Raw genomic sequence first — 27,172 nt, 5'->3', positions numbered from 1 at the left:
CATTTCTGTGTCTCACAATGGCAATAAGCTTTGTTGTTTGTCGCACGTGCGTGGTATCTGTTTCTTTAATTTCCAAACTACCCTCCTACTGTCCTAATAGCACTGCGCGTTGCGTATCTCAAAATTCTCGATCGCCATAAGATGGCGAGTGCACTATTCGTTCCGTAACACTTAAACAGCAGTAAAAGCAGAAGATTTTTTACAACAAGTCCACCATTCTCCATTCGAACGATGACAAACGTTTGGAAGGTCACCAAACAAGGAAAGCAATCCGCCAACAACATACACCGAAACCCGTCCAGGTGCAGCGATCAGAAGGACCTTTCAAAACTTGCCCACCAACGTTATCGTGCAGCCGGAGTTGTGATGCTCGATCACCTGCTGCTTCAGCTGGAATATGTGCTGCTTTAGGTTGCACACCATGCTGCCAAGCTCGGAGTTTTGCGTTTTCAGTTCCTTCACGCGATCCTCCAGCTTCGAGATGCGTTCCAGCTTCCGCCGCCGGCACTTTGAGGCGGCCACCCGGTTCCGTAGGCGCTTCCGTTCCAGCTTGATGCGTTCCTGAGACTCCATGTCGATCGGGCTGACCGGGGGCGACTGATTGCTAGAGGTGGCCTGTGGTTCTTCCTTCACCACACCGGGATAGTCTGTTGATGGAGAGCACGAGAATGCAGCCGTGGTTAGTAAACGAAATTTGCAACACGGAAACGCGTCCACACTTACCAAGGTTCGTGTACGTGATTTCTCCCCCACTCATGCCGTTACCATGGCCAGTGGAAATGACTGTGCTGCCCAATCCTGTCGAAGCCACCGAAACCACCGTCGTTCCCGTCGTCTGACATAGCTGTTCCGTCACCGTACCAACAAGGTTGCTATTGTTGTTGTTACTCGTGCTGTTGTTGTTGTTAATAATCGGGATCAGCTTGCTGCTGGTGTCCTTCTTGTGGATGGACAGCAGCGCATCCTCGAAGCCCTTGGCGAACTGCTGTTGCTCCGAGGTGGCCGATGGCGGGAAAATGATCGCACTCGGTGTTGGCGTAGGCAGAGTGGCATTGGTACTGATAATTTTCTCCAGTTCCGGGGACACGAGCTTTAGCATTTGCATATCCGGTGAAGGCAGCACCGATGGCATAGTGACGGAGGCGTTAAAGCGCGTTTTGCGTGCTTTCGCAGCGCCAAGGTTGAGCTCGAGTGTTGCAGGCCGCTTTAGACCGTTGCCATTTCCCGCGGACGCACCGTTGCTGTTCCCGCTAGCACCGGTCGCGGATGGTACGAACTGAGCGTTGTTGTCCTCGTAGAACGACTCCATGGTGTTGTTGTTGTTGTTGGTGTGTTTGCTGCCCATCACGTTGTTTCTCATCCTGCGGCCGATCGTTCCAGGATGCAAGTAAGATTAAGGATTACAGGATAACAAGCAGATCGTACACCACAACGACAGAAGGAAAACTACAAGGAAAGCCAATAGTGTTGTTTTGGCACGACAACGAAACGTCAAATTGCTTGCGTAAAGGAAAACAAAGCCCTTTCCCTTAGGGGTTGAGAAAAATGCGCTGACACTTGTTTGTTTTCACGATTCCCACACCACGCACACACGCTCACGAGCGAAGGGATGTTTTGCTTTTCCGGGGGTAAGGTCACTTATTTGTTCCGTCTCCGTCGTCGTTGTTCTTTATGAGGTGTTTCCGCGTTTTTTTTTGTCTCCGCTCAAGATTTTATGCTAAACGTACGGCTTTGCAGCGCTAGCGCGTTCAGCGTGACGATCGTTTTATCGGTCCTTCCTGTGGCTGCGACTGAGTCGAGGGTACCGCCGGCACGCACACACACGCAGCAGCACCACGAACGCGAAGACCGCGCAATAATAAATGAAAATGTCTCCCGCAACCCCCGGGGGTGGAACAAAGTACGCACCGCGAACGCACAAAGTATGCGTTTCGCGTATGCACGCGTCGACAGAACGCCACACACAGTCGCGTGTTCGCTTGCGGGGCGAATAAATAAAACACCGATTTCGCAACGGAGAGGGGCTACGCCTTAAAAATCCACTCCCTTGGGCGGCAGAGACACTGTGTCACAATTCGTTGTAGATTTTCTCGCATTCACGCTGCGTGGCGACGTGTCGCTTGATTGGTTGCTGCACACAAAATGCACTCCCGGGCGCAGGGTTCAGCACGGAAAAGCACCAATTCGCGGGACGTAGAAGCGCGTGGACATTCCGAGTGTCGGAGCAACACGGACGGACAACAACCGCACACGGCAAAGATGTGGAAACGAATGGGAAAAATGGATGGAAACGGAATGAAAGCTTCGCCCGCGTAGTTGTACGTTCGGGTGAAACATATGATTCATGGTGCTAAAAATAGCCCGTGAGTCGTCATGGGCAAGCCCTGCCATTGGCTACCTGCGCCAAGGGTACGCAACGTGGCAGGGCTCGTTACACCCTGTCGGGGGTTTGTAGCATTTTCTTCAACCCCTATAAACTTATCCCACAGGCTAGCGCTACGATACAGGTGCATTTGAACTGTCAATGCTTATTGCATATTCTTAATTGCACGCTGGCTGCATTCACCATTGGACACAAACCCTGCAGCGTTCGCTCGTGTCCGATCTTGTTGTTGGGTGGTGGTTGGATTTTTGCCCGTCCGCTGTTGGGGGTTGTTCAAAACCACCCCTTATGCTGGCGGAATGCTGTACGGGGTACACAATTTTAAACGCATACCGCCAAACCACGGTGCAGGCGGCTGTGTGTGTGTGTGGATCGATCCGCGAGAATTGAAAGCTGACCGTACCAAAACCGGCATGGTAGACAGTGCTGGATGATTTTTTAAACACCCTTTGGGCAATGCTTTATGCTTGTAACATAATCGCACGATCGAGTAGTTGAGAATGATTTAAATAATCTTGCCCTTCATTTGCATGCATCCTGCCACGTGGTTTTGATTCGAAACGCACCCACGCAGGAACACGTGGTTGAAGCCAACAAATGGAGGCGCACTGTACCGCATGTTTTTCGCGCCCCCACGCGAACGATCGTTGGCAATGTTTATTACCCGCGTCGCGTCGCTCGTGGAGCTTTTGCAAGGCGCGTTTGGCGGCTGGTAGAGATTCGCCCCCGTAGAATCCGGTTCCGGTTCAGCGTCGGCCGTGCATTCGTTGACAGTTTACGCTAGAATTGACGACGCGTAAGCATCACGGGAAGCGTGAAACATGAAGAAATCGGCGACAAAGCCAATAACAATAACAATAATTTCCGATTCTCGGGTGTGCTTTTAGCGAATGCCCCCCCATTTTCGGTGGACAATTTGTCGAGAAACGTATGGCGCAAGTTTGTTGACCTCCAGACCTCATTTTATTGTCCGTTTTCTTGCGAATTGCAACGCAGTTTTTATCCGATTGAGTAGATGGCGCAATGAATGAAAATATGTCTTTAAAAGTAAACGACATTTTTTTGTTTATTTAAGCTGAATGTGAGGCAAATAGTAGCACAAAACAGCATATCCTCCCAAGGCTAACCCTCATGCTATCAACTTCATGCCGGGCTTATCGCTTCCCTAGCATAAATTTGCTGCCCGTTGAAGAACTTATGCACAACGGGTATGAAAAAGGCTCGTTGTACGGAATCGAATTCGTATGTAATTCCTTATCACTAACGCATTTGCTAGGGATTGGATTTTTTTTATCTTTCGCTTTGCTTTTCACTTTCGAGTATTCCTCGTAGGCTTAGCGAAGAAGGCGCATATCGCAATCATCATCGAGGCCCCTTTTTCGATAGCACGAGACCCGGATACGGGTCGAATTCCAGCACCACAACGACGAACGCAGAACAAATGAAGGACGAGAAATCCCTCCCGACCGGCGAAGGCGCGTCTATCGCCAGCCGTGCTTCTGAGTGGTCAATTGCGTCGAGGCCAGCTCGGGATGCAACGGAATGTGCAAGCATCAGCAGCATGGCTGCATACGGCCAGAGGCAATGCACGAGAACGAGACGCCAGGCTGAAGATAAGCAAAAACATGTCGCAGCACGAACGAGAGCACCGAGATCTGTTCTCCCGCATTGTGCCTGAGATCACGGTCACCTTGGTGTTCCTTTACGCTCCCTCGTTGGCCCTTTGGAGGAGCGTTTAGAGATTTGTTTTATCGTTTGCCTTCTCGGATGTTTCATACTCGTACGCCATCCTGCCGGGTTGGTTTGAACGGAGGCTGGCAAATGCACTTGACGTTCTCTCGTGAGAGCGGCCGGTTGCGCGTCGTCTCGAAGAAACACGCAAGTCACGGCACGCAGAGCGAATGCAGGCCAAGCAGCGGAGCGATGAGTCATCGGACAACTATTTACCATCCCACTCCGCCCGGTGTCTGCGCCTTCCTTTGCCCTGCGGGTGTGATCATGTTCCGTCTTTGGTTGCTCCGATCGGGTTTTTTTTGCTCAGGCAAAGTCTTCTTCTTGCCACCCCTGCACACTGAAGAAGTACAGTGGCGAACGCACGTTTGTCATGCGTGGCACGCAGTAGCGCATATGCCATGGAGTACAGTGAGTAAGTTCACGAAATACATTTATTTTAAAGCTTTTAGGCTGTTAAAAAACCTTATAGAGGCAATTTTTTCCATCAAGTGACAAACAGATAAAATTTAAATATTGATTAATTTTTTTAAAAATACGCAACACAATTTTTGTAGCCAATGATTGATATGTTTATTTTTCGTGGAATATATATTTAAAAAAAGATAATTCTTAATGCCTGCAAAAAAATAAGCATACTGTTCGCCCATTGCCTCATAGCTTAGCAACGTTTGTTGTCGTTTTTTTGTTATTTTTCAAATTGTGTTCGACATGTGCCCTTCGACATGTGCGCCCGCGTGCACGTTTCACACACGGCCGTTTGATGTGCGTAAAAACACGCGCGCTGTGGGGACGGCTAGAAGAAGATAAAAAAAACTATCCTTCATGGACCAGTTTGTACAGCCTATCTTGTGATTTTTTATTTATCATTCGAGAAAAACACCATCGCTAGGCCTATGAGGTTGTGGAAAAGAGCAGCATATTTTACTTTTTTTTTAAACTGAAAATTCCTCGTTTTGTTGCGTATCGACACCATTTGATGGTTAAGGGTTTAATGGAAACGAAATCGCTTTACAGGCTCGTTTTCAGGCCGGGATTTGCTCGTTTTGTTGCGACAAGGCGAACGGCCGGACAGGTTTTTTCTTTCTCATTTATTTTTTCATTGCGCCATGCTCAAACAAACGAAGAAAAATTGGCGGGGGAATCTCCACATAACACTGCTCTCTTCCCTGCCCAGACCTGTTCCGTGTTCTCCGACAGCGATTTTGCGTTTAAGCACTTGCTCACCACAAGGCATGCTTTGGTTGGCATGTTCCTGGAATTATGAATGACTCGTGAGAGTAGGACCGTAGCGTTCGTGCCGGGGCGTGCATGGGGAATTCCCAACCGAACCAGCGGAATTTATAGCCCCCCAGCACTGAATGGTCAAGTTGATGCGACTAGAGGTGCGGTAATGCATGGCGTCTGTGGTGAGCGAGATACAGCACTTGACGTCATTGTTGTAGCCATTTTCAGATCCCGGAACTGATCACGTGCGAACTGTGTTCCAATCCAATTCATAGAGTGGATTGTTGCTTGCATAATTGCAAGATGCATATGAGATCAGTTTATTTAAAAGCTTATTGATAAGGTATTGTTCTAGCTTTTAACAACTTTTCATATTATTTTCCATTGTACTTAACTTTTCCTCCATTTTTATCATTACATTTGAAATGCTATTTAAATTTTTTTCTCACTCTCATCTCACTTCTCACTTCGATTTAACTTTCTTTTCGTTTCTCACCCTGTCTTTACTCACCACTCACGAGCTTCCCATTTATTTTGTTTTCCCTCTCCTTAAAACTCACATAAATGGAAAGCATCCCTAATATTTCAATATAAGGTTGTTAAATAAATTCTTCAACAATTCGGTTACGTTAATAATATACAAAAAACAGTAAATGATTCCGATTCAGCATCGCAGCATAGCATCGCATGAACATAAGCTTTTGCTGACTGGTCGAAAAAAGCTTATGCATGAAAGCTTCGAAAGCACCTCAAAAGCTGCGATTAAGACTACCTGCGGTCGTTTTTTTGAGTAGCAAAGCGAAAAAGAAATAAATAAGCAAATCATTTATTCGTTTAATCGTTAAGCAAGAGATTCAATCATTTATTTAAATAATATGTAATACATAATAAATGAAAGAATATTCTACATTTTTTCGTTGTGTTGAATTTGCTGGAAACGTGTTCAATTATTTGCACGATGTAGGGATACGTAAAGTAAACGATAGTAAGCTAAAAGCGCCAGAACAAGCCTGCGCGCATGGTTTTGATTTGGAAAAGAGTCGATCACCTAAAGCACATGCTGGTGAAGCCTGTTTGAGTCGTTTGTTTGTTTGGAACCATGTTCAACATCAGCTGATCAGCTGATGGACAATGCGGTAGCCCTGACCTTACCGCTGATTGATTTAGAGATAAAAGGCAATGAAATTTTATGCCCATAAAGCCCACCGCAGTGGGTGACGGCACTTGACGAGGGCCCGCCGAGAAGGTGGATCATATTTTTGCTTACCCTTAACCCTTACGCCAGCCAGCGATACCGGCATGTGCGTAGGAACAGGCATTGAAGCAGTGCCTCCACGTTCACCCAGGGAGCATAATTTGCCAATAAAATAATTCAACCGATTGCCCAGCCTTTGGTTATTTATCGCACGGGGCGTTCATGTCGGGTGATCTTGAACTCATCCCCCGCGAATCGCCAGGGTAGTGCAATCGATTGAGGGATTCGAGGCTCAAGCCTCGCCCGGCGGCTTAGGTAACCGGGTGTTTGTGACACATAGCATAAAACAGGCTAACATGCTTCGGAGCTCGCGATCGTGCTGTCACGTATGTCGGGTGGAAGCGCTCGCGAGCCAGCCACAGTGCGTGAGGTCAACATCGCCGACTGTTGACATCATTGGTGCCGCCTGTAACGGGCATCCCAAAACGCCTAGACGAGACGCCACTACCGCCGGTTCGGACCTGGGTCCGCCTCAGCAGCGATGTATGCTGTCTATCTAATTTTTCTTGATTATCGTTGCCGTCATTTGCATATCGCTGGTACCCCCGGTGGTGTCTGCGAGTCGATCGAAGGCGATCGTATCGATCGAAACGGGGCCCTTCAAGCGAGGCGACTTCGCACGGTCACTCCATTCAACTCCCGCGGTTTTTGTGGCACCGGTTGCGAACGGCATATCAGATGTCGCGTCCCTGCGTGCTGAAGATTCAGTTGCTGCCTGGTAGGATTCTGCCGTCTGCCCGATCGCATGCGGTGTCACACGTGTTGTTGGATCCGTTTTTGGACCTCGCTCTCGAGTGGAGCAAGTTTTCGCCGTGCCGGGACGGAGGGGAATTATTTTGGAAGCTCATCGCTGTAATAAATACTACAAATTATGAAGCGCACGGTTTCGCTTCGTGGCGCCATTCAAAAATGTATCATTTTTTTTTCGGCTCTCATTCTCTCCGAAATCCTTCGCCTAGCCATCCATTGCCGGTAGCAGAGCCGCGTGACAGTTTTGACAGTTAGTGCAGGATTTGGTTTACTTTTTGTTCCATCATCGGTACGCATAAATTAAGCGCAAACATCGGCAACAAATTGGAGCGATAAAAAACCGCTCCGAATTGGCGGTGGCGGAGCAATTTCATCCACCCACGAGCTCGCTGGTTGGCCGCATACCAACGTGAGCTTTGGGCGTTCGCTCGCTTAAGCTCCACGAAGACCGCGAAGAATTGTGCCCTAAAACTGGCCGGTTGGTTTGGCGATGAAGCAATGGGATGCTCCATACCGAGATGGTCGAGTGGTTTGAACCAATCTGTCCCATTACGGGGTTGAGCTGATTAGTAAACAGCCGCTTTGTTTACACCCGCCCGAAGCCGGATTGCGATCGGCTTAAGCAGTTCGTTGGCGCCGCACTTGCGATTTCGATCTGCCTCGATGGGATGAGGTTTTGTTGGGTTTTTTGTCACACCCGCTGGCAGAGACAACAACAAAAAACAAACTAACAACTGCCGCTGGTGCTACCCGTGTTCGTGAGCCAAATAGAAACATCAACCCGGCGGTTGCTGGAGCGGCTCGCTTAGCTCGTAGCTCGTCGCCCGCGGCCTGCCGAAGGTGTCGAAGGCTGATAAGCCCATTAACGAGCGATCGGGGCGTTTCCTAATCACACCGATCGTGGCCCACTCCACCGTACGGGGCGGGCATTAGTTTTTATTTTCAATCTGTCGCCCGTCAGCCGGTATATGCTAATCGCACGCCGAAAACATCGTGTTGCACTTGGGCAGCATAAACGCAGCGCTGCGAGGCATCTAATGGAGGTCCATATTTTGTCGCTGATTCATGCCCCTGGAGCGGTGTGCGATACCAACGAGATGTGCGTGGGCCCGAGAGCGTCTTAATGGCTTCTGACAGCGTTTGGTCGCAACAATGTAATTATGTGAGATAACGTGGCCACGTTTGAACGTTCGAGCATGTGATCCTAACGTGGAAACCTACGAATGAATTGTCGATTATTTGGTGTTAAAAGATAACGAGCCAATGGGTGTATGCTGCAGCAAATACAAAGCGAGCTGTTCGGGTTGATGATGAGAAACAGTAATAGATTGTAGTAATTTTAAACTGCCTTTAGATCGGGCTTTTTAATCGTTTTATTATAATTTATGTCGATTCGGTTCTTTGGCTTCGCTGAGATGTGCATCCTACTGTGAGGGGTCCCAAATGTCCCGCATAAGGATAAAATATGCGAATTCGAAACTAATTGACGCGCGTCCATCACGGTGTTGCGAAATTTCGAAAATGCGCGACGCGATCGCGACTGATCGGTCATCATCTGGCGAGGAATTTCGTCGCTGGCCGCACATTGGTTTATTTGCATTTACGGCGCAGCAAACAGCACCGGGTAAAACCGGAAGGCTCCGCCGAAAATGACGCCCATCAACGCTCAACGGTGGCTGTTTGCCGTTCTAGCTGGCTGTTGGTTTTTTGGTCTGCCACTTCCCCCAGGCTGGTCTGCGGAATTTGCAAATTGAGTACAAATAAGCCGGGTGGTAGTTCCACCGGTTTGCTTGGTTGGCAGAAAACAAAGCCCCAAGCCGGCCAGCATGCGTGTTCCACAGTCTCCGAGCCAAAATTAGAATCGTCGCCACGGTTGCTTGAGATCGAATGCGGACTGCTTATCTAATTACATGGAATTCTTGTGTCACAGCGTCTCTAGAAAAAGCGTCAAATAGGCGCCCGCGGATGCATTAAAATAGAATGTTTTCTGGCACTCCAGACTGTTTGCGGTGGCGTTGAGTTCTCGCTGAACCGATCAGCGATCGCTTAGCCAGGGAACAGGGAGGCTTTGGAGTCGAACATCCGGCTCGGGAGGCCAAGAACGCAGACCACAGGTGACAAACTGGTCGCATCAACGGCAGATCGCGGTGGTGGTGGCATCAGGATTAGCTAAATGAGTTGGGCCAGTAATTTATGGCCGTTCATCGGGCGGATAGTTTTCTCCAATCAAGCCGAGTCACTCGGTAATGTGTGGAGACGCCTGGTTGCGTCAGAAGAAATGTTCCTTAATGAGCTTGCGCAATTTAGCATATTTTTGGAAATGACAGAGTATAGATGGATGGGCTACCTGTGGCCATACGTGTGCCGTTTGGATCGCTTTCATTCGTCAAGAAGCACCTTTTTAATGCAGCCATTTCTCGTAACATTATCGCGCCGTTATGACAGGGGACGATTTCAAAATTTCAAATCGAATTCTATCCGTAGGTAGGTAGCACAATTGGCTGATATGGCATGATTTCGAAAGAATGTTTATATGATTAGTTGGACTTTTGATAATGTCATCATACTTGATAAGTTTTTTATGTATGAGATTTTGGTTAAGAAAAAAGCATACGAAAAATTTAATGATAATAATAAATGATGTGTAAAATATTCTTTACTAATCTAGAACATTTATAAAGACAGAATTTTACATAATTATTGGGCACACAATAAATGTTCTTATAAAAGCTTCTCGATTTTTTGTTAGACAACTTCGCAATCCATCTCAACCTTCTGCAACACGTGAAGCTGGCGTTGGCGGAGTCAGCATTAGAAGCCGCGTCTTGCTTTACATGATTTGTCATCCAAAAACAGCCATCGCCCTCCGGATCGGTGGCGTCGTCTTCACCGATCTCACCACGATCGCGCTACGCCGGACGAATATCGCGGATGTCATCGGGTGTCGCCCGTTCGTTCGCGGGATCTTCCCCAAAAAAGCCCAAAGCTCTTATCGTTACACCATCAGTCGGTCGCGACGATTCGAGCGGTACGCACCGAAGCGAACGTACCTCCAGCCCGGAAACTGTGACGATCACCGATCGAACGAGGTGTGTCGCTAGTGCGTTCTTTGAGGCGTGCGTGAGTGAACAATGTGAGTGAAATTTGTTGATTAAGCGGCTTGAGAAAGCTTGCGTTGGTGTTAACAAACTCGAGAAAATTCTGCAATATTTCAACGAATTGATCGGCATAAAGACTTCTCAAATAGAAACTTGCTCAATTTTCCCCTCGTTTAACGAACACAGTGCGATCTAGTTTTCACTTTCGGTCTTAGGTTTCTAGTGAATTCTATATGCTTTCCTGAGCAACGTAATAGCAAACCGTTCGTTACGAGAGGCGTGAAATATTTCATGCAACCCCAAAAGTTCAAACGGCGACCAAACAGATAGGTTAACACGAAAATCCACGGCTCATGAGTGTAGTGATTCACGGTAAGGTACGGTCTCCGTTGCAGTCCCCATTAAAAGCCCCCCCGAAGAACGAAAAGCCACAGCGAAAGGGCGATGGTATAAGTCACGCGGGTACGCTGTTTCGACCGCAAATCTTACCATCCATCTTCCATCTAACGCCCGGGGGCTCGGAACACCCAGTTTTGGCGCTTTTATGTTCATTCGTTTCTCTTTTTTCTCGCTGCAAGAAGAATCCGTACCGTACCGTGGCTTGTAGGTGAAGTTGTAAAACATCTGCAGAAGCATAACTCCACCCGAGGAAAACGAAACGAATCCCGCTCCCTAGTATCGTTCGCTGCAGCTCGAAATCCACCTTCCGTGCATGCACTAGCCACGGAAAGGAAACGAAAAGGAGCTCTGCAGTAGCCAGAAGAAAAAAAAAACGAAGTAATACTGCCAAGAACTAACTCGCAGATCAAACCAACCTCCTGAAGCAACGTTCTTGCCTCGAGCAGCCTCAAGCGAACGGTTTCTCGGACGGCGGGAAAAAGCCACCCCCTACTACGCTAACGGCGCTCTCGCGTACCGATGTGAAAATCGCGCCCCACAGCCGCGGAGAGTACGCCGGCAGAAGGGCACCAACCGGGTGAAATTAGATTTATGGATTTTTAAGTGCTTTATTGTATAAAAGATTTCACCGAGCGCGCACGTCGCGAGGATTTGGTGCGATTTTTCCGGTTCGTTTGAAATATTTCGTCTCCCGCAACCCGGGTTTCGTGCGGCCACGCGGTTTCGCGCGCGTGAACGTGCGCAAGAGAGACAGTACAGCGCGTTCGAAAGAGAGAGAGAGAGAGAGAGAGAGAAGGCAAACTGCCGGCAGAAAAGTGCAAGCGCTCATCCGGTGCAAGTGTATCCTCCGCAGGACGAAAAACTCACGGTTTGCGGATGCTCGAGTGCGCCGGAAGTTTAAGGGTTCGATTTTCTTTTCTCCATCCAACAGCCTCACGAAACCGCCCGTCGCGTTGGGGTGGGGGAGGACGATTTCGCATTTCAGCACCCAGACAGAACTCGACCGGTAGCGGAGGCAGAAAGAAAAAGATGGCGCACCGTACGCTGAAATGTAAGTACGCAAAAGGGATCCCGAAAGTAAGATGCTCGTGAAATTAGCATAACGCAACCGCGAGCTGGTAAGGTATTGATGGTAACGCCATCCGTCGACCGCCTTCTGTTTGGGTGGTCGAGAGAAGATTGTCCTGCAAGGGGGTGGTAGTTGGGTGGTTGAGTGTGCCTGTCCGTCACCACCTTTGCACCTTTGGTTCACCCCGTTCAGGGGGTTGATGGCTCATTTTTCATGCTTTCATTCTCTACCGGTGGTTTGCTTGCAGTTCTGTTGCCGTTTTCACCCCCAGCAGCTTATCTCGGGATGGGTACACACACCCCCCTTCGCGAAGGGATGATGTTGCGGTTTCCGGTACTATCCTGCACCCAAATGCGACCTTCGCTCTTCGCCGAGAGCACCGGGTTTTTGGTGCAAATAATGTTTTATTTATTTTGTTGTTGTTGATGCTTCTGCTTCACCTTGAAGCCCACGGAAAGCGCACGGTTGCAGTGCTTGCTCCGGGTGCAAGTACGGGTGAGCTTAAATCACCGGCAGATTACGGTGTTTTGCTGTGAGCAAAAGCACAAAGTTGTGCCCTTGAAGGCAAAAAGGGAGCAGCAAGCAGCTTGTTGTTGTGGCTCGAGATTTCTTTCAACCCGGGGGCAGGGATCTAATGGATGATGAAATGGAAGCGGCAGCTTGTTTCCGTCGTTTAAACGACCGGATTGACATGTTGCAATTGACTGGGAAAAACCGTCAGCTCGCTTGTCCCGACCGTCAGCAGTTTGAAGTGGTTTACGAAGCGCACCGAGCTAGTGGGAATAATGTATTTAAATAGCTCAGGTCGTGCTAGTGCGACGCAGATGGACTAAAGCTTAAGCAAAAGCGTTCCATTTTTTTTGCGATTTGGTTGAAAGCGTCAAAAGCCTGTTAGCGACAAATGTGCTTCAAAATTAGCCACAAATTGTTTTACCCCCACGAATAGATACCACCCCGAATGTGATGCGCGATAAGCGATAGGGCGTTTTGTTGGTTTCTTTCGTCACAAATTCCTGCTTCAAACGGTGCCGCACGCACATTGCTAATGGGCCACCGTTACAGCGGTATGCGCAAAGTTTTTTAGTTTTTGATCGCCGCCGAAGCCAGAGTGAAAGGGAAAACTCATCCCTCCCGGATGGGTTCGGGATCTCGTAATGGACTTAGTTGATATTCCATTTTGCCAAAATCGATGGAAACACACGCATTCGATTAACGGGCGACAGGTGCTGCCGGATATGATACGTCGGGGAATCGTCGCTAGAACCGGACTAGCACACATACGCACACACACGGGCGTGTCCTAGGCGACACCTGGGCCTCCAAGCCTGGCCCGAGTGGAGTGGTCGTTAAATGGAGCTTTAAGGGGTTTTCACTCTCTACTCGCACCACTGAGAATTCAGGTGTCTGTGAAACCTATGAGGAAAAAAAAAAACAGCCAAGAAAACCGGACTGGAATCCAGCTCGATGCTCGAGCCGGTGAGTGTCGGTTTTATGCGTTTACTACAAAACCTGGTTAGCGGTGAGAAATACGACCGAACGCGTTCAGTCCGGACCGGGAAAGGAATCGAACGGCTGTTATGATGATGGTTCTTTTTTTTTTTGCTTTCTCGTTTGAATGCGACTCGAATTAATTTGGCTCCACGCGGAGTTTCTACTGCTGATTGTTCGTTTTGTTGGGCCCGATTTCACGGCCCGGATAGCCGAACGCTAGAACAAGCGTCCGTTTAATCGGTTTCGGTTATCTTTACCGATCTACGGGCGGACATCCTACGGGGTTTGATTAATTAATAAACGCAAAGCGAAATTATCGTACGCCATTTTTGCTCCTCGCGTACCGTGCCAAACGATCGGCAGTAGCTGCCTTTAACTGCCGGTTGACAAAGCGCCACCATTAATGTCTCTATCATTCAACCGTAAGGCGAATGCGAAAAATGGATGCATTCGCGGAAAGCAGCACCTTCTAATGGTGATCGACACTCGTCTTGAATGAATTGCGGTTTTTTGTTCCCTGAGAAAAAAATCCCGCCATCAGAAGAAGATTCAATGAACCGGACACCGGGTGGTCGTCGTTATCGCACACATTTATCTGCCCCATGTCCATCGCACTGTATATGTGTGTGTGTGGGTGTGTGTGCCTCTTTTTTTCTTTCTTTCATTCCAGCCAGCAATGCTTTTCCCAACGCCAACGAGTCGATTGGCGCTTCCCGTCGCCAGGGGGTGCGTAATTTATGCTAAGCCACGAGCTTTTAGTGCCGGGACGATCGATCCGCGCGTTTATGGATGCGGCTTATCATTGGGCTTCGTTCGGTTTTGCTCGCGTCCGTGTGGCCCATTGTGCCCGGCGCGTTTTGTCGAACGATCGCATATGCGTGCGCGCGAACAATGCGGTTTCGTTGAGTTTGTGATCGACGCCGTTTGTTATCCGCGTGGAACCGTCGATCGATCGGCTCGCCACCCAGTATCGGCATCAATCAAATCGCCCGGTGGTTCCGCGAAGAATCCGGTTGACATTCTGGCGTGCTGAAGGACACCCATACGCGAGATCGCCCAAAGGGTGGGCTGGTAGAATTTATAGTTCACGCTTCTGACGGACGGGTGGGCTTCCTTAAAAGCTTCCACCCGCGATCGAAGGCGGATGGGCGCAGAACGGTTGAATTTCACCCGCGTGCTGGAGGCGCCAATTCCACCCGACGCCTTCACGTGTGTGAAGATCCGGTTCGGGTCCGGAGATGAGGACGGTGATGGTTGAAGAATAAAACAAAAAAAAGATGCCTCCACAATGGGCGAAAAGGAAGACTTAAACGAAACCACCATGCCGTTGGCGCTTAGACGAACCAGCGATCAGGTTCGCGGCGTCACGATCAAGCTGGAAAGCATATGTCACCGGGACCGAACCGGGCAGGGACTCAATTCTCCGTCCCGGCGAGGCCGCATTATGCTTGTTCCCGTGTCTGCGCCCTCCTGCCTCGCACCCGGCCGCACAAGTAATTATGATAAATATAAAAATTTAAATGAGCATATTTTAATGTTTACGACCCTTTTGGGACGTCGTAAAGATGGCTGACAAATGTGTGTCAACATGTTTGTTTATTGAGTTGTACCGTGTGTGGTAGTGCCTTTGGTTCGGGGCCATCGCAAACCTGCCCGCTGGCGTCCTATCCCGTAGGGAATTGGGCGTTTGATTTCTTCTGCTTTTTTTACTCTTCTCTGCTCAACCGAAGGAAGATTCTCCTTAACAAACACACAGAACGAACGGTCCTAAAAATGCGATCGTGATTTATTTTACGAAGTTTGGCGCGCTCTTTGGCAAACTGAACTACTACTACTACTACGGCGGCGTCAAAACACGAACCCCGGGTTAGTAATAACTTACGTAGCATAAAATTTTATCACTATTTTCAAGCCCACTCAAAATCACTTTCCATGTTCTTCCGCCCGGGTTTGCGAGGATCGCCCAAAAGGAAAACCGGGGGCACAGACAAACGCTGGGTTATGTAATCGAACCGAAGGAAGCCGAGCTTGCTATTGGGGCTGATTTATGGTGTTGAACTGGCCGAACGATGAGCTGTGACGGCTGGACATAATTAGAATGGTAAATACGACCCGGGGCCCCGGCACTTGGCACGTAGTGCGTATAAATCTTTTTTTCCCATCCGATCGAGCATGGCTTTTTGGACGTTCGTTTATCGCCGAGTGGTGGCTGTTTTTTTCTTTTCGAGCAGATAACAGCGTCGGTTTTTGAAGTTATGCTTTGCGTTTCATCAGTAGTTTATCTGTTATAGCGCGCTCACTGACATTCGTATCGGTTTCTTGCATAATGGCTTCGTGATATATATATATGTATTTTTAACCGCCATGGCGCTCTTTCAAACTCGGCGTGAGGTTCTTTGTGGCTTTGCCATTCGAGTAGCAGCGTCCAGTAGGGTAACGGACGAATGAAAAACCATTTTCCCATCCACCCAGCGCCAGTTAAAAGTGCGAATAACTTTCGCCTCCCCCCCCACCCGAATAGTGCGGCGTTAAAAGCAATAATCCCACATCGAGCCGTTAAAATTCGGTCCCCAAGCATTCCCTAGCAGCTTCCTCTTAAGTACGCAAGATTTTATTGCCCCACTCGTCCGGGTGGCGTCGTGTCGCGTCGCGTGGTGTTATCTCTGCCCGGCTGCCGGTCGCCGGAGAAGCTGAAGGAACCGGCAACCGGCACATAATGAAAAACTGTCCTTAAATTTCCGATTAACCGGCTAGGCTCTCCAAAAGGGCCACATCTGGTCTGGCGGACCAATTTCGAATGTTGTGTCAAACAAAAAGGGAAAAATCAATACCACCAGCACCGTTTTCGGACAACGCCGTTTTCTGGGGTAACCCATCTCTTTGCCAAGAACTGGGCCCCGGGCATCCGGCATTGCGATGTTATGGCCATTCCCACCCACCCGGGTGCCATTCTGCGTCCCTCTTTCCCTCCCCTTCGAATCGCCAACCTGTGTCGTCCCTTTTTGCCAATAATTTAATGTTCGATCCGAAACCTCCATCACTCATTTGCATAATTGATTTTATCTTGTTTGCTTCCCTCTCCCTCCCCCACGGCCGCCGGCGTGTAGGAGGGCCCCGACCGTCCTCTGGAATGGGGGGAATAGGGTGATTTTATCATACGTCTTCCGTTCCATCCGACGCCGGTTCGATTCGGGACCGCTTTATTTCTTCGCTCTGTCAACACTCGCGCGGCGACAGGCCCGCTGCTTTTTACGGGTCCGTCATCGGGTGTGCGCTTTGGCGAAAATCACAAATTGGGAAATTAAACGAGAATTTGTGGAATGTTCGTTCCCTCCACCCACACTCAGGGGGGGTGGGGCTGCCATTTTCTTTCCACCCGCTCCATCCGTTTTCCTTTCGCTTTCGTCTAGCAAACGGGCGACGCGGGAAAGAAGATTGCTTTCTTTCCAGTTCTTTTGCACCCCGTGGTGGGGTGCCGATCGACCGAAGAGGCCCCTTGATCCATTTCAGAACAAAAGCGAAAAAAAAAACGGTACAGGATGAGCGCTTTAGGTGGTTCCTCTTTCGTGGAGTCCCGCGCATCCAAATCCAACCCAGCAGCCGGGGACGGGGTTTCAAACTCGTTAATGCTCGTGTTGTAATGCTTTTACGAGCCTGCGGTGAAAATGGATGTAAAATGCCGGTTCCAAGGACAACCCTGGGTCCCGCCTGCCGTTGGTTCTAATTAGCTTTGGCTCGGGCCGAAAGGTCGCGATCCGGGTGGAGAAGATCCGGGTGTGGTGATGGCTTGTATGGGCGCGGCGTTTGGATCGCTGGTCGATCGTTTACGATCGCGATGGCGATGGTTCGATCGCGATCTCGGAGGTGCTCACGCACCGTGCGGAATGGCAGCGAAGATCTTCTTTTTTTGATAGGAAGAGCGATCGTAAAAATGTTCAATATTCTTGGCCAGAAGGCGCGCGTGTGCTATTTTTAACATACGAGCCTAGCGGGAGGAATTTATTAGAATGCCGTGAATCAGGGCGATCGCCTTCGCTAAGCATGTGGATTTGAAGAATTGCTGAAAATGCGTGAATTCGTGGGTCGCCGTTTGCGGTGGAAATAGTCGAATAAATTAATTTTTAAAACGCAATGGTCTTTGAAATGTGGGGATTAGAGATTATTTAAAAAAAAATCATCGCAAACACACAGTTTCATGTTCGAGAATGTATCGGAAGGAATTTGAGTGGAAATAAACAACTCGTAAAACCTTTCCAAAACTCCTTCAGAGCAGGAACGAAACATTCCTACCAAAAAAACCGGTTGGCGGAAATCCATTCGAAAAGCGCTTCAATTAAAGATCACAAACTGTTTTAATGCAAAAAGAAAAGCAACCAGAGCGCAGAAAGGCATTCTAATTGATCGATGTGGAAGCAACATTGCATTGCTCGTGCCATCGCACCGAACCGGTTGATGAAGCGCTTTCGATCGAACGCAAATCGACTGCTTATTGCAAGTGCAAAACTTATTCGCTCGTTTGCACTCCGTTGGTCGTGGGAACGAAGCACCAGAGTGAAAAATTCCTCAAACGGGAAATCGAGAGAGGCAAAAAAAAAGGCGCTTCTCGGAAAGGGTAGAAAAGAACATCTTTTTCGGGTTCTATCTTGCCCGCTTCTCGAGCGGCAGGATAATTTATCGTACGTTCCCCTTTTTCGGTTACGGCGCCAGCGAAGTTTGGCTTTTTGGGGAGCTCACCCAAGAAACGGCACCCCCCCCCCCCCGAAAACCGGGACTTCCGGTGGTTCAGCACCGTCATCAAAACACGACCGGAACATCGGAATCCTTCTGCCCGCGCATCCCACGGTGGCATGACACTGCGTAGTTTATTAGATTGTCACAGTTAGTTAGCCGCTTTACGCTTTCTTTTCCACCGCGCGGGATGGCCAATGTTTTTTTTTTCTCTCCTTCAAGCCACGGTATAAAAAGAAACCGAAACGTGCACATTCAGCGCTTTCGGTGTGGATCGCCGTGGAACCTTGACAGTGGGACGAAGGACGAGCAAAATTGCGCGAGCAGAAAACAGTGTTTGATTGAAATATGAACCTCAAAGTTCCGGTTGCTCCCCGGAAAACCGGGTCTCACGGAGCGATTCTTGATTCATTTCCATTTTTTGTGGGCCTTTCACTTCTTTTCCCCAGACCGGGCGTTTTTTACCACCGCCACCGCCAGTCTTCTGGTGCTGCTTTTGCTGCCCCTGGTGGCCGGTGACGTTCGCAGTTCACCAATCGGACCCCGGCCCGTCCGCACCGTCATGGACCTGATGGAGGTGATGCTGAACCAGGACATTCTCGGGATGCTGCAAAACGGTGGGTTTGACTTCCGGCAGCCGGCTCGCATCTTTCTTCCACCCAAGTTCTACTCCGTCGTCCCGCTCGATCAGGGCCACATGAGCCCGGAGGAGATCCTGCGGCTCACGGCAACGCCCGTCGACCTGTCGGCGGTGTCAATTGGCGGAAAAGCCGCCCACCAACGGCCATCTGCTGCGGACGGCAGCCGGATCAACTTGATTTCGTATTCCACCGGCAAAGCGACGACGACGACGGCTGAGGGGCGACCCACGGTGGCCAATAAAGGAAGCGAAACATTAGAGAAAAATGTCGGTACAAATGTGAATGCGAACGGGGCGGCTCTCTCGGGAACTGGCAGCAGCAGCAGCAGCAGCAGCAGCTCCAACACCAGGAGTAGAAGCGGGTCTGATACGGCTTCAGCAGCAAACGAGCAGCAGCCGGCTCTAACGACCTCGATAACGGATCAAACGGTGTCACAAAATGTCGGCCGCACACTTCCGACATCCGGCCCGAGCGGAAGGTGAGTTGTGGAAAGAGTCCAGCCCGGTTTTTCTCTCTCTCTCTCTCTCTCCCCGACAGGTGTCCGAAAAGGGGACGGTTTCATTTAAAGAGGTGAAAATAACACTCCCCCGAATGCGTCAGATGGAAATGAACCTCGGGGTCGGTCGTTTCGGTTTTTGGGACACCCTCCGGTGGGCGCAATCGAGCGCAAACTAATACATTTTCCTTTTCCGTTTCTTTGCGTTTTCCGCTTCCAGCTTCACCAGCACGACGGATCGGCTCCGGTTGGCGCTGCCCGGTGAGCCGGATGTCGATTATCCGATTTTGGGCAGCGTTCCGACGACGCAGTTCAGCTGCGAGAAGCGCCACCACGGTGAGTTCTGGGGGATGAGCATTTCGCGCTTAGTGGCTTTGCTCGTTGTGGGTTGTGCGGGGTGGTTAATCGATTCGTGCGGAAGTCAACCTTTACGGGTTTACGGGTGGAATTGGCAACGCATCATAAAAGGGTAATGAGCAAAGTTTAATCAAAAATTAATCGCATCACCGGGAGCATCATACGTGGTGGTGTAAGATGTTCCCGGCCGTTTCGAAGGTGTGAACCGAATCGAATGGGAGTCGTGCGGAAGATTTCGAGCATGCAAATGAGATAGCCGTGTTTGGAAATAGTTTTCGTATAATCAAAAGGGAGCCAAACTCGCCCGACAAATGCTACAAAACGTACAAAAAAAAAATGAGCCCCTTTTGACGATAATAATTATAGACACCGCGACGGCAGCTAAACAGCGGCCAGTTGCCAGATGGAACGTGTTCATCCGATGTTAAATCATCATTAATACTGCGTGCCAAAGCTCGTGAAGATAGATCACGCTTATCGAGATTCGAGGGCTCGAAATTAAAACCGAACCCGAGCCCGGAATTCATTAAGACACTCCGCGATCCGTTTTTCGAACCATTCCCTTTTGATGCCCGGGTATCGGTCCCTTTATAAATTATGCTCCCCTTTTCGGAACCGCTCACCTTGAGGGCCGGTTGGGTCTCGCTTTTGACACGCCTCGCGCCCCATCCATGCGACCCTGAACCCGTCGCTCTAAGGCCGATGTTGACCGCCGCCTCATAAATAAGATATCACCAACCGATGAACGGGCGATGTGCGCTGACATGATCGGTGTCTTTAGCATTGGAGGTGGGCCTCCAAAAAGAAAAAAAAACTCCATCTCAAAATGCACGGTGCGGCATGGTCGGAAGGTGGAAAACCCCCACCCCCAGCGGAGCGCCATATCGAGCACGCAATCGCGCGGCCCGCAAACGAGACGCCGTGATTTATTGGCCGTTCGTTTGTATCCGCGAGCCGCGTATCCGTGGGCCCGGTTTCGAGGGTGGCCCCCAGCAGATTAGATCGGTATCGGGGGAGGATGCGTGGGCTATCGAAATTGCTACTGCCTTGTGCGCGGGCCACCTTCGGCCGTCGTCATTTGCCATCATTTGGGCGGTAAAATGGTCTCCGCCCCGTTTTCGGTCACCGGGACACTCTTCGGTCGCTCGTTCATTTAGCTGGCTTCGAAAGAAAAAAAAAAACCCTCCACCCCGAACCGGTCGGTATCGAAAATTTGCATATGAAAAGGGCTCCGGGCGCCTTTCGCTCCGGATCGCGATTGGAACGGCTTTTATTATTATCGGGGATGCCTTTTTTTTTGTTATTCTCACCCATCCTCCCCAGAGCGCTTTAATCGTTTCACACCCGAGCTGTCGCTTTTATTAAAGCTCGTCGCGGCCGCGATGGCTTCTTCTTCTCCAACTTTTCGTCGTTTTTTTTTCGCGCAGGTTATTATGCCGACGTCGAGACGCGCTGCCAAGTGTTCCGGGTGTGCGCCAACACGGACTCGACCGGGCGCGGGTTTGCCTTCCTGTGCCCCAACGGGACGCTCTTCAACCAGCGCCATCTGGTGTGCGATTGGTACATGAACGTGCGGTGCGAGGAGAGTGAAAATTACTACCGTGTGAACGAGGACATCGGGCGGATGGCGGGTGGCCGATCGGTGGTGGGTGAAAACCGGCGCGACATGATGCAGATCGTCATGTCGATGGTGATGCATCCGATGCGCACGCTTATGCAGGCCATGCAAGGTGGGGCTGGAGAGCGAGCGCTGAGTGTGGGGGAGGTCCAGCCGGTGAAGAACTCGCTCAGTGGAGGAGCGACAAATGGCGTTTTTCCGACACCTGGAACAGGTCTGGAGCCTCCGTACGATCGCGAGCGAAGTCAACCGGAAGGTGTAAACGGAAACGCGCCTACCGGAAGTAGCTACGTCACGCAACCGGAAGTGAATGCAGTTGTTCAGCCACCATCGAACGCGGTGTACACACCCAACCTGAACGAGGTGTACGTGTCGAATCTTGGGACGCTGTCCACCGATCCTGATTCCGGGTTTGATCCTGTTCGATCGACGTTGCTGACTCGCACGGGAGCATCCGCGGTTCTGGAGTCACAGGACCAAAAGTACGAGGTTTTTCGGCAGGTGAGTAAATTGGGAATGTGGGGCATTAAGCTTAAGAGGTAACAAAACATAACATGCACGATCATGGTCAGTGATCTTTATTGGCTTTTAATAGCAGCGAGAGCGATGGCTGTCAAACCTGTCGCTGCAGATAATCGATTAAAAGCTCGCAAATCGTTTCCCTCCCCGGAAAACCAACATGTTTGTCGTTTCTACACCCCGAAACAGGGATAGAACCTGCTCTGCATTTCCACTCATGGTACGGGATCGTCCCGTTTTCGCTCGACATGAGTGTCCTTTTTAACGGTACGAAAAACCAGGGCCACTGGTTCGGTCCAACGAGAAGGGCTGCTCGAAACTAGAACCCGACGAATGGGTTTGTCACGGCGTGTGACGCCGGCGGTTCATTATGGCTCGCTGGAAGTTTAATTTATCACCCGGCGGAAGTTTTCGGAACAGTTTTAGTTTTCGGCACTTATTTGACTGGCAACGATCCGTATCAACGAAAGTTTTGCCAGCAAACGCGACAAGCGTCAACGGTCCCCGGGGACGGTCGGTCTGATAATCGACCGGGTTCGTCGGTTGGGAAAGGATGCGGATCCATTCGAGGGCGGTGGGTTGATAATGAGGTTGCGCTTTGCCGAAAAGGGCGCTAGCGTAAGCGTTTTTCACTTTCACTACGATAGTTGCCCATTGCAGAGGGGTTTTGGGGAGGAGGTTGATAAGGCGACCTGGCGGTGGTGGCTTTGGTGGGGGCGTTGAAATTAACGCTAGAGACTTTAGTGGAGAGTAGAAAAACGAAATCCAACCGTAAAGCATCATCGTGTGGGACGAGAGCGCTCCATTGGTGGTGCAGGATGTGTGCAAAAAGTAATAACGCCTGCCAGGGAAGCGCTGGTATTTGCAGGGATATTTTGCCACAGTTTTGCCAACTAATTCCGAACAATAGGACGATGCGGAAAGCAACCCATCCCGAAGGGGCATACCCCGTTACACGCCGTTATGATTGAAGCGTGATCGGGCGGACATTCGCAGCAGAACATCGTTTCACATCATCATCAACAAGCTACGGTACATTAGGAACAGGGGCAGCAGCAAAACTTTACTTAGGCGCTACTTAGCTGTGGCATGTTTCTGGAGAGTGCTTGAGGGCATATCGGATTACCAAGCCGCCTTGGAAAAAGCAAAACGGGGTTTGGAGTGGAGTGTAAAAATAGTTCCATTATGGTGTGAGATATGAGCAGAGGATGCATTCAGAGCAGGTTTTCGATGGGAAACTCCACGAACAATGAGTTCATGGTAGTCATGTTCAGGGAGTCATTTAATTTATGCTTTAGAATGATGCTTTAACATTTAGGTTAGATGTTGATGTGATGTCGCCGCTAAACGTCAGACGAACGATTGAACAGACCTTTTGGAAGGACTCCTTTGGTTTGGATTACGTACGGCTATACGTATGCTCGTCCTAAGCTTCTATTCAAAGGCTAATGAACGGTGTTTAATGCAAGTACTTTTCCTCTCTCTAGCCCCAGAAACAACTGAGCACACTCCCGAAGCTAGGAGGTCCCGGCATCCAGTTGATCACGGCCGATCTCGTGAAGTCTTGGAATGGACAGGCGAGTTTCCCATCTCAACCACCAACAAGCACAAGGATTACATCGTCTGTATCCCAGCAACAAGCTCGACCACCTTCACCACCATCAGCTGTCGCTTTCCGGCAAGGATCCATCCTTCCGCCTACCGGCGTTCTACCACCCTCCAGTCTAACCCGCACGGTCTCGATCGGGTCCGCTGGTCCTTCCATCGGTTCACCAGCCACCCATCGGTTCGCACCGGTGCACCGTGTACTCCCGATCCAGAAGGTGACCGTCGTACCGGAACGCTCGTACCAGCAGCCGGGAAACTTCGAGTACCCGAGGCAAACCACAGCACCGGTGGCCATAAGTAACGCACCGCGCGTGGAGGTGTACGAAAGTTTGCGAACTTCCCGCGTGGAAGCAACCGATTCCACACCCGCTCAGGGTGTTCCACAGATGTCGTACATTACGCCCGGTAACTTTCCACCGAAGGCGAGGTTTTCATACGCAACGCCAGCGCACGTCCCGGCACGGCCCTTCCAGCAGTACGTGCAGCAGCCGGCGAGATCAGCGCAACAGGTTTACGCCGTTAGCCCAGCCAACTACTGGCAAGGTGGCAGAAGTTCGCTACCGACCGCATCCCAACCGGTACCCTTTCTTCGACGAAATGATGGACCTCTAAGGACGGACTATCAGGCAGCGACGAGTCCTGGGAGAGTGAAAACGACCACCGTGCTGCAGGTGGTGCCTTCGCTTAGCTTCTACCTGAATGATGCGAAGGAAAAGCGCGCCTTTGACGAAGCCATTCGCCAGGGGTTGTTCGACGACCGAAGACGCAGGACTTTCTCGTCGTACGACGTGCCACTCGGGAGTGTTGGCCGGTTGGGGAACACGTTTCCCACGCGGGTCAAAGGCTGCAGAACATAGCTTGGGTCGGGTCCGCGGTACGCGAGTGTAATGTAATTTATTGCGGGCTTGCTTGATGGTGCGCCGGGTGGCCCACGATACTAGGTAGTAAGAAGGCCTCCCCATAACACGGGATGCGTACGGTAAACTGACTCGAGAGGACGAATATTCCGGCTCGGAGATTCTGATGAGATTACGGTAGCAATAAAGTGCGCAACGTACGCAAAACTAACGGGGATTGTTGTTTTTTTTTTCATTTCTACCAAAGTTGGACAATTTAAATGTGCAAAATAAAGATGGCAAAAAAAAAATCATCCGATTGCAGCATTCAACCATCAGCGATTGAGCTATGATTTATCTTGGGCTCGGAGCAGCGAATCGTAAATGAAGAGTAGCACAAAGTTGTGGAAACAGAAAAAGACGACAACTGAGTTAAATTAAATTGAATAATATTTTTTCCTGGGCGCATGTTGCACTCTACCCTCTATTGTGTTGCTTCCATCAAACCAATCTGCCCTTCCATTTTGAGCCGGATCGTGTTCCGTTCGTGTTGCACACTGCGTTCATCTGGCTGTTTTTTTTTCTTCGATTTATTCGATGGGAATTGATTCCCCGATTGAAGTGGAAATTTGATTCCTCTTGTTACTAGATTAAGCTGCCCACCGTAGCACCTGTCTGCGGTGATGCTTTTGTAAGAGTTTTACAACAGACAACAGGAGCGTCTGGAAAAGTGTTTCGTATGAATTTTCACTTATTATTTGTGAGAAATTTGAGCAGTATAAGGATGACTCTGAAGAATAAGGTATACCGATGCCGCATGCATGTACGCTGTTCCGAGAATCGCATGAATATGGTGCTTGTCGATCGACTGCAATGCTAGGAATTTCTGTTATCAGTGTGCCTGCAAGTGCTTCCTTGCAAGGCACGGAGATGGGTTTTATTCAATTATTTCAATTATTCGCCCAACGAGCTTTCACTCATTCCGAGAACTCTCTTTAGAAAACGAGCTCAGATGTTGATTGCTGTTCCGAATGGAAATTTTAAGTTTCTTTTATTTGCCAGCGTTAAAAATAATAGTAGAAAGTCTAGCATTGTACCAAAACACGAGAAGTTACTTGAAGATTGTGTACACGATGGTTCATCGTAGTGCATTTGATACACTATAATAAATCGTTTAGTGACAGTAAACGTTACAGCAGTTTCTTCAAATTACCATCGCATATATATAAACTCATACATACACTCCGATGCACCCGCTAAAGCATCCAATCGAGCCACTTTAGTGACACGTCGCGAGAGCTGCCCACTCGTTCGTCATTGCATCGTAAATCCGGTGCAGTGACGCGTGGTAAGCAAGCTGCAAGCTGCATAATCGGCCCGCTCACACCCAACTGGCGTCCAATTTCCCAATTCGAACCAGCGGGGCTTGAGACGGTGGTGGCACCCGACGACACACGAAACCGGCGCGCGTAGTACGTCCGTACGACACGCAGTACTACGGCTCACGGAAGGGTGGCTTTCATTAAAATGTGTACGAGCTTTGACGGGTTGGGATGATGCACCGAGCGGCTACCGCACAGACATGCACTAGGATGCAACGCGTAAAACCTTCCTGCTTTCGCCCCCCCATCCGCTGCCATGTCTGTCCGCCCTGTCCCTAAAGGGCCAGTGCCATTGATGGTTGAAATCGGACGGTTCCGCTCGCCATGACCCACGGGCTGTGGGTCGTTTCGTTGTCATTCGTTGCACCCGATGCAAAAACACACACACACACACACGCGATTGCAACCCGATCGAGTGCAGTGAGACATGCGCTTTGCTTTCCTGCTGAACGGTACACGGTGGCACGTTGCGTTGGCGAGCTTTGAATCGATTCGATAAAGCTGCATGCTGCACTTTCAACTCGCAACGGCTAACGGTTTTTTCGTACGGCGGTACAGCGAACGTTCTCTCATCGTTCACCATCAAGGTAGGCTTTGAGTGCGAGTGCTACCAACGAGTGAATGGTGCTATCTTGCTCACTCTCGCACACAGCCACACACCACGCCACACGAACGCTGGTGGCGGATCACGACACCGAATGCGCCCCGAACGAATGCTGCGAGCGCACGTTTCCGAACGTGAAAAGCTCCGGTTGGGTGGAAAAACTCTCCATCCCCCGGAAACCGGCGAACCGGCGTGTACCGGGAAGTCCCACTCAACGTGGAGGCAAAAAAACACCAGGGAAAACAAAACCGGGAAGCAAAAAAAAAATAACAAATAAAATAAAAGCTATCGCTTGCTGCGTATGATCGGTTGAAATCGGGCTCACGGGAGGGTTGTGTGTACCCTACTGGCGAAAGCCGAAGCTCTGTGGTAGCGGGAAAGAGACAAAAGATGTTTTTCTACCTACCCCTCACCGGTTTGAGTGATTTTGGGTGATTTTTCCCCGCCTGGCTGCACGAAGCGAACGAAATGGGCTAGATTTCTCCGCTTTGCACCTTCGCACCCTTGTGCGTGTGCATGTGTGCGGCTGCAAGCAGCGATTTTGGGTTTGTGTGCGCGTTTCTCCAAATTCTAAGTCCGGCCGATGCGTCGGCGAAGAGAACTTAGCAAATTTGTGGATTGAAGCAAACGGCGAAGAGTACGGGTAAGTTAAAGAGAAAACTCAAACTGCCAGTGTGCAAGTGCTGTTCTTGGAGAAAGGTCGCATCATTGCAGAGGAAGCGGTACCGTTGAGGTAGGTTAAAAATCATCCCAATTGGAGTTTGATCTGTTTTCTAATACTTTCATTATCTTATTTCATGTTTTCTGCTGCTTGACGAGGGAACTACTATGCAGGACAGGATGTTTGCTCCTGTTTGACGAGAAATTTTTGTCGCAGCATTTCACCACTGGAAATACTGCTGATAAACGTGAACTACGTGCAATTGGACGATACAGGCAAGCAGTGTTACTGGACGATGAAGGCGTTTATTCCCCGTACA

The 27,172-nt window shown here is 49.8% G+C and overlaps 2 protein-coding genes across 2 annotated transcripts; one reads left to right on the top strand and one right to left on the bottom strand.

Annotated features, from left to right (window-relative positions):
- Positions 1-324: 324 nt before the first annotated feature.
- Positions 325-1,444, bottom strand: LOC128725134 (transcription factor Jra). Its single transcript, XM_053818855.1, has 2 exons — positions 724-1,444; positions 325-647 (listed from the first exon to the last, which is right to left on the bottom strand). Exons 1-2 carry the CDS (start codon positions 1,358-1,360, stop codon positions 325-327), a joined length of 960 nt encoding a protein of 319 aa, XP_053674830.1. The 5' UTR covers positions 1,361-1,444.
- Positions 1,445-11,872: 10,428 nt separating this feature from the next.
- On the top strand, positions 11,873-24,227 carry LOC128724744 (uncharacterized). The gene is made up of 5 exons (XM_053818465.1): positions 11,873-11,894; positions 18,581-19,250; positions 19,498-19,604; positions 21,053-21,744; positions 23,250-24,227. Exons 1-5 carry the CDS (start codon positions 11,873-11,875, stop codon positions 24,225-24,227), a joined length of 2,469 nt encoding a protein of 822 aa, XP_053674440.1.
- The last annotated feature ends 2,945 nt before the right edge of the window (positions 24,228-27,172 follow it).

Source organism: Anopheles nili, chromosome 3 (genome assembly GCF_943737925.1).
Source record: "Anopheles nili chromosome 3, idAnoNiliSN_F5_01, whole genome shotgun sequence".
Taxonomy (NCBI): domain Eukaryota; kingdom Metazoa; phylum Arthropoda; class Insecta; order Diptera; family Culicidae; genus Anopheles; species Anopheles nili.
This window is presented reverse-complemented; position numbering and strand designations above follow the sequence as displayed.

Coding starts and splice junctions, on each gene's coding strand:
- LOC128725134 (XM_053818855.1), bottom strand. CDS start 1,360: ATGAGAAACAACGTGATGGGCAGCAAACACACCAACAACAACAACAAC. Junction 648..723: donor AATCACGTACACGAACCTTG/GTAAGTGTGGAC, acceptor CTCCATCAACAG/ACTATCCCGGTGTGGTGAAG.
- LOC128724744 (XM_053818465.1), top strand. CDS start 11,873: ATGGCGCACCGTACGCTGAAAT. Junction 19,605..21,052: donor CTGCGAGAAGCGCCACCACG/GTGAGTTCTGGG, acceptor TTTTTCGCGCAG/GTTATTATGCCGACGTCGAG. Junction 21,745..23,249: donor AGTACGAGGTTTTTCGGCAG/GTGAGTAAATTG, acceptor TCCTCTCTCTAG/CCCCAGAAACAACTGAGCAC.